We start from the raw sequence: 13,520 nt of genomic DNA, 5'->3' as shown, positions 1-13,520 counted from the left end.
TTCTTTGCATTGATTGCTGAGGAAGGCTTTCTTATCTCTCCTTGCTATTCTTTGGAACTCTGCATTCAGATGCTTATATCTTTCCTTTTCTCCTTTGCTTTTCCCTTCTCATCTTTTCACAGCTATTTGTAAGGCCTTCTCAGACAGCCATTTTGCTTTTTTGCATTTCTTTTCCTTGGGGATGGTCTTGGTCCCTGTCTCCTGTACAATGTCATGAACCTCCGTCCATAGTTCATCAGGCACTCTATCAGATCTAGTCCCTTAAATCTATTTCTCACTTTTACGACCCCATGGACTCTACAGTCCATGGAATTCTCCAGGCCAGAATACTGGAGTGGGTAGCCTTTCCCTTCTCCAGGGGATCTTCCCAACCAAGGGATTGAACCCCGGTCTCCCGCATTGCAGGTGGATTATTTGCCAGCTGAGCCACCAGGGAAACCCAAATTTAAATTAGAGGTATTTAAAAACTTCTAATAATATTTGAGTTGGTGATGGACAGGGAGGCCTGGCGTGCTGTGATTCATGGGGTCGCGGAGAGTCAGACATGACTGAGCGACTGAACTGAACTAAACTGAACTGAATAATATTTTAAACCTCAAAAAAAATATTTTGAGGGTGCATATTCATGTTACAGAGAAGATGAATAGTATTATTTCATTTTTTAATTAAAAAAATACATACACAACTTCCACAAGGATGAACATGAAAATAGTAACAGAAATAACAGTAGTTCTAGCAACAGCACTCATGTGCACATGTAACATTTACTGAAATAAACTATATTTTAGATCATAAAACAAATTTTATTACACTTATAAGAATAGAAACCATATAAGGTATGTTCTCTGGCCATAATGGAATTAAACTAAGAATTAGTAACCTAGAGCGATAATAGGAAAAACACTTGAAAATTAAGCCTCACAGTTACAAACAATTCATGGACCTGAGTGTCTCAAAGAAAGTTAGAAAATATTTTGAACTGAATGAAAGTATATACATTTCAGAATTTGTAGGATGTAGCTCAGAAGGAGGATTTTAAGAAAAAGGATAAAAGAGAAGGAGGAAACCACTCTGGAAGCAAGGTTTTAAAAGGCTGAGGGAAACAGATATTAGAAGAATTTCATCTGTTAATTTCCTTTCTAAATTATTTTGCATTTGATTATCAGATCAGCTGCTTTGACTTAATTGAATGAATAATTAGCATAATATTATCTCACTTTAAGGTAAAACTAGGAATAGCAAAACAGATATGAGGAATCAATACAGTGTATTTGATTTTGTTTTGCTTCACTTAACACAAGAAAATAAAACTAGAATTTGTGTAAATTTAGCTAAACAAGTCCTGCTAGATAGGGGAAAAAAAGCCCATAAATTATCATGTTTCTGTATACACCCTCAAGTACATTCAATAAAAATAAACTAAAATTTTTTTTTGTCTTTCAGGGACCCAGAGGTGAAAAAGGCTTTAGAGGCGAAACTGTAAGTTTATCTAAATTTGTGGTATAGTATCACTTGTCACTAAGTTTTAAGCTCCATGAAAGCAAGGACTTCTTTTGACTTTTTCATTATTATGTCTCTGATACTTGTGGACTGAAAATAAAATTATAATTTTCAGGAAGTAGAGCTAACCTATATCGTGTGTTGCATTGAAACTTGGTAAGCCCTAATGTTTAAGAACCTGCCAGTCACATTCTTTCCAAATCACTGTGTGAAATGGAATATATGCCCTTATCACGCATCAGGAGAGGAGGTGTAAGCTTTCTACACTGGTGCCAGAACAGGAGGACTGCCACTAGATTCAGTCAGAACCCTAGAGGGCTGCAAAGCAGAAGCAGCTCATTAGCTGTATTGGACTGGAATTCCATAACCGTCAGACAGGAAAACCCAAACAAACTTCTTGTTCAACCCAATATATTTCAGCCACCTGGAAACAATGGTGAGAGGATGGGCAAAAGGGACACAGCGTTTTCACACTCCGTGACTTACACTGGCACTGTTTCCTACTTTTCTAGGATGTCAGTTCTTCCACGTTAAAGAAGATACTTTGTAAAGGGGCCACTTTTACAGCAGAACTTATTAAAGCAGCAGCATAAACAGAGGACAGGCATGGAGTAAAGTAAGGGGTATTGAAACCAGGTACAGAAGGCACATAGGAATAAACTGGAAGATAGCAGTAAAGCCTTGCTTATAAGGTAATGAGATTATATAGTGACAGCTGAGATTTTTTGCTTTTCACCATAGGGGTATGCTTGGGGCTCAGACTAAATAAACTGTAGTTATATTAGTTTGCTGGAAAATGGAATTTATGTGATTTTTAGGTAGCTGAAGAATTCTCAAAGGGCATTAAAATAGATGTATTTATTTGTCCCTTATATTTTCTCAGCAGACTTACTGTAGCAGGAAGCAAGGGTGTTCATACACAGTGAAGCTATATACCCCAGGAGCAGTGGAAAGGAGAAAGAAAAAGCAAGGAGGCTTGACGGAGACAGGCCATTTTCCATTCCTGCCTCCAACTGCCTCCCTGATTTATTCTCTCCTATTACTGTGGTTAGAGCATAAGCTGTCAAGAGTAGGACGCCTTGAGTACGTATGACAATGATTGTCATAGGCATTTCATGTGCAAAAAAATTCAGTGGCTCTGATGGATTACCATATATATATATATATATATATGTGTGTGTATATATATGTATATATAGTCCAAATTCAATGGACTATTCCTGAAATCGCTGCTTGCACTAATAGAGATACGGCATCTAGAATAAAGCAAATAATGATACCAGTCATTCCCAAAGGGGAACGTGGACAAAATTGGGAAAATGGACATTCAGAGAAGGATTTTCTCAGATCAGTGATGTGACTAGGAGCCCAGTCATTCCCTCTCCTTGTTCTTTTTGTTCTCTCTTCACTTCCTGGGTTTTGCACCTGCTTTGTCTTGCCCAGTTCTTTACCTCTGTAGTTCCTACTCATCGTCAGGTTGCAATTTAATTTGCTGAAGGTAGATTTGCTGATTTTAGCCTCACCCAGTTGCCACCCATGGACATGAAGCTAGTCCCCAGGACCTAGTGCAATGCCTGGCAATTGTTCGTCGGTCCTTACTTAAATGTTCTCTTATCAGAGAGGCTCTTCCAGACCAACCCTATGTAAAACAGCAATGCCTCTACCTGCCTGAGATTCCTTATCTTTCGTTAACCTGTTGCCTTAAAACCTGACATACTGCATGCTATTTCATTTTCTGCTTATTACATTTCCCCTCCCTAGAATACAGATGAGGGGAGATACAATATTTGAATTATAAATATTTAAAAGGAAGAAAGAATATGTATAATGAGTAACTCTAGAGGATAACATTTAAATGATTTATTTATTGAATTTTCAATGTCTGTGTTTAGCTTTCTGAGAGACAGTGAGTTCCCTGAGGGCAAGAAGTATATTTGATACCATTTAATTCCCAGTAGGAAAGTTATGACCAACCTAGATAGTATATTAAAAAGCAGAGACATTACTTTGCCAACAAAGGTCTGACTAGTCAAGGCTATGGTTTTTCCAGTGGTCATGTATGGATGTGAGAGTTGGACTGTGAAGAAAGCTGATCACCGAAGAATTGATGCTTTGGGCACCTCATGCGACGAGTTGACTCACTGGAAAAGACTGATGCTAGGAAAGATTGGGGGCAGGAGAAGAAGGGGATGACAGAGAATGAGGTGGCTGGATGGCATCACTGACTCGATGGACATGAGTTTGAGTGAACTCCGGGAGTTGGTGACGGACAGGGAGGCCTGGCGTGTTGTGATTCATGGGGTCGCAGAGAGTCGGACACAACTGAGCGACTGAACTGAACTGAACTGAACTGAATTCCCAGTGTATCATAATACCCAGCACATAATTATCACAAGATAGATATAGATTCGGAGAAGGCAATGGCAAGCCACTCCAGTACTCTTGCCTAGAAAATCCCATGGATGGAGGAGCCTGGTAGGCTGCAGTCCATGGGGTCGCTAAGGGTCGGACTCGACTGAGCGACTTCACTTTCACTTTTCACACATTGGAGAAGGAAATGGCAACCCACTCCAGTGTTCTTGCCTGGAGAATCCCAGGGATGGGGAAGCCTGGTGGGCTTCCGTCTGTGGGGTCACACAGAGTCGGACACGACTGAAGTGACGCAGCAGCAGCAGCAGCAGCAGATATAGATTGACTAAATGAATGGAATGCTGGAGTGAATTTCAGCTCAGTATAATATTGAGCTGCTTTAAAACAAGATAGTTTAGTAAAATAGTGAGTGTGTCACAAGCAGTCTAATGACTGTCTCTTTGAGTTTACTGCACTGGTATTCCTGCACTGAGTAGGGAATTAGAATACATACCTTTAAACTCCCAGCTCTCAGTCTACGATTCTAACAAAAAGAAAATTAATAAGCCCCTCATACAGCACATGTTAGTTCCCGTCAGATCAGATTTCTATTCTGAATCCTTCCACTTCATTCTTCATCACTGGCACCCTTGTCCTCATCTCCATGGTGTCTCCCCTGGACTCCTGGCTTCTTTCTGCTCCCTCCACTTTGCTTCACTATAACACATTCTCTGCATAGCAGTTAGAGTGATATCATTAAAGCATAAATCAGACTATATCAGTTCCCTCTTTAAAACCTCCTTGTTACTCTTCCTTATACTAGAATAAATCTAAATTCCCAACTGTGGCTTACAGTGCCCCGCATGAACTAGACCCTACTCGCCTTTCCTGGCTCAAGATGCACCACTTTCTCCTTAGCAATTCTACTGACCTTATCTCTGTTCTTTGGAACATGCTTGCTTTTTATCTAGAGAATTCTTTCACCTGCTCTTTAAATGACTGATTCTTATCTCACTATTCAGGTCTGTGCTCAAATATCATCTTAGGGAAGCTTTCCATGGCCATGTGGTGTTGTTACTCCTGGTCGTTCTCTTTCACAATACTCCTGTTTTGTTTTATTGACAGCAGTTAGTGCTATTTGAAAGTATTCATTTTCTATCTCCTCTGGTAGAATATAAAGAGCAGAGAACTTTGATACACTGGTTATCAGTGTCCAGAATAAAATCTACCACATAGTAGATAGTGTTTGAGAAATGAACTGATAAATAAATAAATGCTGTTCCCTAAAATTAAAAAGTTAATAAGTACTTCCAGGTCTAGCTGGTTAAAGTAACATTTCCTGAATTAACATACTTCTTAATCTTTTGCTCTGTGGGTTACCATGAGTGTGTATGTGCTAAGTTGCTTCAGTCATGTCCAACTCCTTTCGATCCTATGGACCATAGCCTGGCAGGCTCCTCTGTCCATGGGATTCTCCAGGCAAGAATACTGGATTGGGTTGTCATTTCCTCCTCCAGGGGATCTTCCCAACCCAGGAATTGAACCACATCTCCTGCACTGGCAGGCAGATTCTTTACCACTGGCACCACCGGGGAAACCTGTGGTTATCATAGTTCTCTTCAGAAACAGTATAAACTCAGTCCCAAAGTGGGGGACACAGTGACACAGTATAGATAGTAAAATTAACTGCTGAAAAATAGGGTTAATTGGCACATTAGAATTATTAGTTTATTCTGTTTTCATTGTTGAATAAACTCGTATTAAATATTGTTTCATCATCACTTTTCCTTTGATTCCATTATGATTTAAGGAGCTTTATGGAAGTAATCTTTTAATTCCTAGAGACCATCTGCAATTAACTTAATACATAAAACCTTTAATTAAACCCTTTTCTGCTTTCATCCTATGAAAAAGCTTAGTTACATTTCTTATACTCTCCTTAGGACTTTTTCAGTATATGCTATAGGTTTGTTTTCTTAAAGGGAATGGTTTAAATAATTGACTTTCTAAAGATTCCTAATGAGCTACTGTGTTTCAGAATGTAATACCATCAAGGGGGTCAGCCTCAAATAATACAAATACATGGAGCATCTGGGGAATGAATTTCATTTACCAAGACCTATTTTATTGGGACAAATATGACACTCTTTGTACAAAGATCAGAATCACAACAGTCCATTGGTTTTATAAATCTTATTTTTAGTTAAGCTGCTGTAAGAATTTATAAAGCTATGCTGTTCTTACCAAGTCTTGTACCAAGACCAAATCATGATTCAGTGCCTTGAAAAAAGAGGTGAGGAGCTCATTACACAACATATGAAAAGTATACCTATTAGTGTAAGTTTGGATTTCTTGGTTAGGAAGCTTTATATCTTCTACAGTTTAACATTGTTAACTATAGTAATGATCTCAAATAAGTCCTTCGCCACTGAGAGAACTATTTCTATATTCCTTTACATGAAAGACTTACTTTTCTATTCTATATTTGGCCCATGTCTGTTTCCCTGTGGACTATTTTAAAATAAGTCCCTGGATTCATAAATACATGCTAAACTGAGTCAGAGTTTGATGACATCCTGAGAAAACTCCCTAGTGGGTATACAATTCCCTCCTCTCCCTCTACTTCAGAACTATCACATTAATAGCAAATTAATCTTGAAAGGTTACAAAAATCTCTTGATTTTCATGAGAGCCTCAAGCACATTTAGAACATGATTGAGTAATATTTAATAAGTAAGTAATGCAAAGAGGATTGCTGGAAATATTTGGATAAACTATTTTAAAAATTTAACTCATACTGGAAATAATATACTAGTGTCAGTCATCCGAAAACAATTTTGATGAAATATCACAATCTGAAGCATTTGACTTAATGCCACAGAAGTAGAAAAAAAATGAAAAGTATCCAGCATGAATTTTTAGATTAGCTGCTTCATTTTCATATTGTATTGTTTAATGAAAATTAGTAAAATGTTGGAGAGTTTCATTAACACTTGTTCAAATATTACGTCTAAATGTTTCACAATTCTTGATTAGCAGAATTATCTTACCCCCAGTTTGAAAAGCAAGAGGATGTTTTAAGAATTAGAAGGAAAAAAAAAAATTATGGGGAAATATGTCCTAAATATTAAAAAATTAAGAATTTGAGCATTGTTGATCTTCAGTTGCACAGTGGTGTCCAACTCTTTGTGACCCCGTGGACTGCAGCATGCCAGGCTTCCCTGTCCATCACCAACACCCAGGGCTTGCTCAAACTCATGTCCATTGAGTCGGTGATGCCATCCAACCATCTCTTCATCTGTTGTCCCCTTCTCCTCCTGCCTTCGATCTTTCCTGGTATCAGGGTCTTTTCTAATAAGTCGACTCTTCACATTAAGTGGCCAAAGTATTGAAGCTTCAGTTCAGCATCAGTCCTTCCATATTCAGGACTGATTTCCTTCAGGATTGGCTGGTTTGATCTCCTTGCAGTCCATGGGACTATCAGGAATCTTTTCTAACACCACAGTTCAGAAGCATCAGTTCTTCAGCACTCAGCCTTATTTATGGTCCAATCTCACACCCATACGTGACAACTAGAAAAATCATAGCTTTGACTGTACAGACCTTTGTTAGCAAAGTAATGTCTGTTTTTTATTATGTTGACTAGGTTTTTCATACCTTTTCTTTCAAGGAGCTTTTAATTAAATCTTTTAATTTCATGGCTGCAGTCACCATTTCTAGTGATTTTGGAGCCCCCCAAAATAAAGTCAGTCACTATTTCCATTGTTTCCCCATCTATTTGCCATGAAGTGATGGAACCAGATGCCATGATCTTCATTTTTGAATGTTGAGTTTTAAGCCGGCTTTTTCACTCTCCTCTTTCACCTTCATCAAGATGCTCTTTAGTTTCTTATCACTTTCTACTGTAAGAGTGGAGTCATCTGCATATTTGAGGTTATTGCTATTTCTTCCAGCAGTATTGATTCCAGCTTGTGTTTCATCCAGCCCAGCATTTCTCATGATGTACTCTGCATATAAGTTAAATAAGCAGGGTGACAATATACAGCCTTGACATACTCCTTTCCCAGTTTTGAACCAGTCCATTGTTCCATGTCTGGTTTTAACTGTTGCTTCTTGACCTGCAGACAGGCTTCTCAGCAAGCAGATAGCGTGGTCTGGTATTCTCATGTCTTCCAGTTTGTTGTGATTCACACAGTCAAAGTCTTTAGCATAGTCAATGAAGCAGAAGTGAGTTGTTTTTCTGGAATTGTCTTGCTTTTTCTATGATCCAGCAGATATTGGCAATTTGATCTCTGGTTCCTCTGCCTTTTCTAAATCCAGCTTGAACATCTGCAAGTAGTCAGCTCAGGGTTCACATACTGTTGAAGCCTAACTTGGAGGATTTTGAGCATTACTTTGCTAGCATGTGAGATGAATGCAACTCTACAGTAGTTTGAGCATTCTTTCGCATTGCCTTTCTTTGGGATTGGAATGAAAACTGACCTTTTCCAGGCCTGTGGCCACTGCTGAGTTTTCCATATTTGCTGGCATATTGAGTGCAACACTTTCACAGCATCATATTTTAGGATTTGAAATAGCTCAGCTGGAATTCCATCACCTCCACTAGCTTTTTTCTGCAATGATGCTTCCTAAGCGCCACTTGACTTCACACATCAGGATGTCTGGCTGTAGGTGAGTGATCACACCATTGTAGTTATCTGCGTCATTAGGATCTCTTTTGTATAGTTCTTCTGTGTATTCTTGCCACCTCTTCTTAACATCTTCTGCTTGTGTTAGATCCATACCATTTCTGTCCTTTGTTGTGCCCATCTTTGCATGAAATGTTCCCTTGGTATCTCTAATTTTCTTGAAGAGATCTCTAGTCGTTCCCATTCTATTATTTTCCTCTATTTCTTTGCATTGATCACTTATGAAGGCTTTCTTATCTCTCCTGTTCTTTGCAACTCTCCATTCAGATCACTATATCTTTCATTTTCTTCTTTGCCTTTTGCTTCTCTTCTTTTCTCAGCTATTTGTAAGGCCTCGTCAGATAATCATTTTCCCTTTTTGCATTACTTCTTTTGGGGGATGGTTGTGATCACTGCCTACTGCACAGTGTTAGGAACCTCTGTCCATAGTTCTTCAGGCACTCTGTCTATCAGATCTAATCCCTTGAATCTGTTACGTCTACTGTATAATCGTAAGGGATTTGATTTAGGTAATACCTGAATGTTCTAGTGGTTTTCCCTACTTTTTTCAATTTAAGTCTGAATTTGGCAATAAGGAGTTCATGATCTGAGCCACAGTCAGCTCCTGGTCTTGTTTTGGTTGACTATATGGAGCTTCTCCGTCTTCGGCTGCAAAGTACATAATCAGTCTGATTTCTGTATTGACCATCTTTTGATATCCATGTGTATAGTCGTCTCGTGTTGTTGGAAGAAGATGTTTGCCACGACCAGTATGTTCTCTTGGCAAAACTCTGTTTGCCTTGGCCCTGCTTCATTTTGTACTCCAAGGCCAAACCTGCCTGATATGTGAAGCATATATGTATATGATTCTTTTTAAAATTCATGGAATGTATAATTTATTCAAATGAAAAATTATCAAACTCTTTTAATTCAAGTACACACTCTCCTTACATTCATACAGATGTCAAAATTAAAGTTCCCAGTTTGTATGCATATGTGACCTTCTTTCTCCAGATATAAAACATTAAGAATAAAATTGACAAAAGGCTTAAAAAATCACAATTCTAAAGTGAATCTTGGAAATTATCTTTACCAAACCGATTATATTACAGTTGAGATATTCTAGATCCAAATGTACAACTCCCTCAATAGCATACGGTACGGAGATAAGCCCAGAGCTCAGTTCTCCCAAATCCCATGCTTTTCTATTAATCATAGTACCTCTCAGAAAATAAGGATCAGGGGCAGCTTGCATAATGAAAATGGTATGTACACACCTCCCACCTACATTAAGAGTAGCCTGGCCACCCACATACAGATTCCATATGAATGGATTCCTGATATGCAGTTATTCTGCTATGTAGTATAATTCACTCATTCCATCTTAATTACATTGCTAATAATTGTTGTTGTTTAGTCCCTAAGTCCTGTCCAACTCTTTTGCAAATCCACAGACAGTAGGAGTTGCCCACTAGGCCCCACAGCCCACTAGGCTCCTCTGTCCATAGGATTTCCCAGGAAAGAGTACTGGAGTGGGTTGCCATTTCCTTCTCCAACTAATAGTCTTATTTAATATTTCTAAACACCTAATTAAACCCACTAAACCAGTGGTTCTCAACCAGGAGCCATATTGCACCCCTACCCATGAGACATTTGGCAACGTTTGGAGACATTTTTGTCACAATTGCAGAAAAGAGAGAGTTGCAAGTGGTGTCTGTTGTGTGAAGACCACTGATGCTGCTAAACATCCTATCAGTCAGGTTTCTATATTTAAATGAGGAAAGGGAAGCTCTCTCTACCTAGGCCAGCCTAAAGGAAAGGTGATCATGAAACAAAATCAAGACTGCATTTTCATAAAGGCAAAGTCTAACATGCTGAGGTTTAATGACATACACTTACCAGTATTTTTCAAGTTTAATGAAAAAGAATGTTACTTTTGAAGGACCAGTTCAGTTCAGTTCAGTCGCTCAGTCATGTCTGACTCTTTGCGACCCCATAAACCACAGCACACCAGGCCTCCCTGTCCATCACCAACTCCTAGAGTCCACCCAAACCCATGTCCATCGAGTCGGTGATGCCATCCAACCATCTCATCCTCTGTCGTCCCCTTCTCCTCCTGCCCTCAATCTTTCCCAGCATCAGGGTCTTTTCAAATGAATCAGCTCTTCACATCAGGTGGCTAAAGTATTGGTTTCAGCTTCAACATCAGTCCTTCCAATGAACACCCAGAACTGATCTCCTTTAGGATGGACTGGTTGGATCTCCTTGCAGTCCAAGGGACTCTCAAGAGTCTTCTCCAACACCACAGTTCAAAAGCATCAATTCTTCGGCGATCAGCCTTCTTTATAGTCCAACTCTCACATCCATACATGACCAATGGAAAAACCATAGCCTTGACTAGATGGACCTTGGTTGGCAATGTAATGTCTCTGCTTTTTAATATGCTGGCTAGGTTGGCCATAGCTTTCCTTCCAAGGAGCAAGCGCCTTTTAATTTCATGGCTGCAATCACCATCTAAAGTGATCTTGGAGCCCAAAAAAATAAAGTCAGCCACTGTGTCCACTGTTTCCCTATCTATTTGCCATGAAGTGATGGGACCAGAAGCCATGATCTTAGTTTTCTGAATGTTGAGCTTTTAGCCAACTTTTTCACTCTCCTCTTTCACTTTCATCACGAGGCTCTTTAATTCTTCCTCACTTTCTGCCATAAGGGAGGTGTTATCTGCATATCTGAGGTCATTGATATTTCTCCCAGCAATCTTGATTCCAGCTTGTAGGATTAAATGGAGAGAGAATTTATTTTCAGAGGTAGTGCTTTCACTATAGCCAAATAACATCCATAATTATTCACATTAATTTGGTTTCTCTTATAGGAATTTAACATAGACAGTTGTAGTTTTATTATAAACTGTATGATAACCTTCTTTACATACTTGTTTACATAATATCTAGAGAAAGTGAGTCACTTTTCCTTAGTAGTGGGTTAGGTAAAATAATGAAAAAAAACTAATAAATATTTTATTGTTGGAATAATAATTTGTTTTACTTGGCCTTATTCTATGCACTTATTTCATTGGGGTTGTCCTGCCCTGTCTTTTTTAGTTTGAATTTATTTCATTTGTCATATTTGTGGTGATCTGACTCATTCTGGATAACAAGCTCAGTAAAAATAGTTTCTTCTTTCTATGATGAAAAGCTTTTTCAAAGATAAGATAGATATTTTGTACTAAACCTTCACTGCAATTTTCCAAAAAGTATGCTAAGTAAGGTAAAAAGTTTATTTTTACAATGTTGATCCAAAATGGAGAAACTTACATAGCCAGTTTCACTCTGAGCCTCTGTATATTTAAAAGGCTATGTCCAACATGAAATTTCTCTAACTTATCATGCAGCTTCTGTGGCAGAAGTTTTATGCATTTTCTGCTTTAAATTCTAATCATAAACCATGCAAACTAAGAAATGTCCAACAGACGTGGTGTTGGAGTACTCTATCCTTTTTAAGTTACTATATGTTGTTTGTTCTTCTTGTCACAGTATATTTAGAATTGACAGCTTTGGCATTCAGTTCAGTTCAATTCAGTTGCTCAGTTGTGTAGCATCAAGATTATCCAAAACTCAGTTGAGGATAAATTTTGCTTTGTCACCTTTTAACCATAATCTGAATTTGAATCAATGTTTTAACATTCAGTCGACCATCAAGTAAGTTAAATTTTGAGCATTCTTAACAGTGATTATTATTGTTCATTTTGAAAAATGTCAGCATAACTTTTAGTATTTTACTATATACCAAACTATATTAGTTTATAAAATAGAATAGTTAAATGTTTAACTATTTTTAATTTATAAACTAATACTAGTTAATTTTAACATCATTCATTTGTTAACAATCTTTGAATACCTACTGTGTATCAGGCACTGTTCCTGTTCTAGAAAATTAAAGGGTGGCTAAGACACTTTTAAAATCAGTGCAGATGGTGATTGCAGCCATGAAATTAAAAGACGCTTACTCCTTGGAAGGAAAGTTATGACCAACCTAGATAGCATATTAAAAAGCAGAGACATTACTTTGTCAAGAAAGGTTTCTCTAGTCAAGACTATGGTTTTTCCAGTAGTCATGTATGGATGTTAGAGTTGGAGTATAAAGAAAGCTAAGTACAGAATTGATGCTTTTGAGCTGTGGTGTTGGAGAAGACTCTTGAGAGTCCCTTGGACTGCAAGGAAATCCAACCAGTCCATCCTAAAGGAGATCAGTCCTGGGGTTCGTTGGAAGGACTGATATTGGAGCTGAAACTCCAGTATTTTGGCCACCTAATGAGAAGAGCTGACTCATTTGAAAAGACCCTGATGTTGGGAAAGATTGAAGGCAGGAGGAGAAGGGGACATGAGATGGTTGGATGGCATCACCGACTCAATGGACATGGGTTTGGGTGGACTCTGGGAGTTGGTGATGGACAGGGAGGCCTGGCGTGCTGCGGTTCATGGGGTCGTAAAGAGCCGGACATGACTGAGTGACTGAATTGAAGACACTTTTAAAGGTTCACAGGAATGCATAAGTGGTTACTTGAAGAGGAGGAAGGTGTCAAGGTGGGTAGAGAGTTTTAAACAAATATTGGAAGAGAAATGGAAATTAAATAGAAAAGGGAAAGAGGAGCATTCCTGATCAAGGAAATAGTACATGCAAAAGAATGCATGTGTGATAGAACTTGGATGATTCAGAGATCCACAAGTAGTTGGTTATAGATGGAGTGTAGGATGTGTTGAGGAAAGTAAGTGGAAATAAGTTCCAGAAAAAACAAATTCTTGAAAAGGCAGGGGTGCACACTGACTAAGAACATATACTTTTATATTTAACTGATAAGAAATTTATACTTTATTCACTAAGCAGTAAAAAGCCACTGGATGATTTTAATTAAACAATGATATATTTAGATTTCTATTTTATAAGTAGAATATAGTTAGCATCAGTTCAGTTCAGTTCAGTCACTTAGTCATGTCCGACTCTTTG

At 38.3% G+C, this 13,520-nt stretch overlaps 1 protein-coding gene across 1 annotated transcript in view; it reads left to right on the top strand.

Moving 5' to 3' along the window:
- Window positions 1-13,520, top strand: part of COL24A1 (collagen type XXIV alpha 1 chain) — a 440,433-nt gene that overhangs the window by 401,740 nt on the left and 25,173 nt on the right. Inside the window, exon 53 of the mRNA XM_055403313.2 lies at window positions 1,444-1,479. Within this exon, the coding sequence (XP_055259288.2) occupies window positions 1,444-1,479 (36 nt within the window). The remainder of the gene's footprint in view (window positions 1-1,443; window positions 1,480-13,520) is intronic.

The sequence above is a fragment of the Moschus berezovskii genome, chromosome 4 (genome assembly GCF_049115385.1).
Source record: "Moschus berezovskii isolate FMDL1 chromosome 4, NW_MosBer_1.0, whole genome shotgun sequence".
NCBI lineage: Eukaryota > Metazoa > Chordata > Mammalia > Artiodactyla > Moschidae > Moschus > Moschus berezovskii.
Note: the sequence above shows the minus strand (reverse complement) of the source record. Positions and strands in the feature narration are given on the sequence as shown.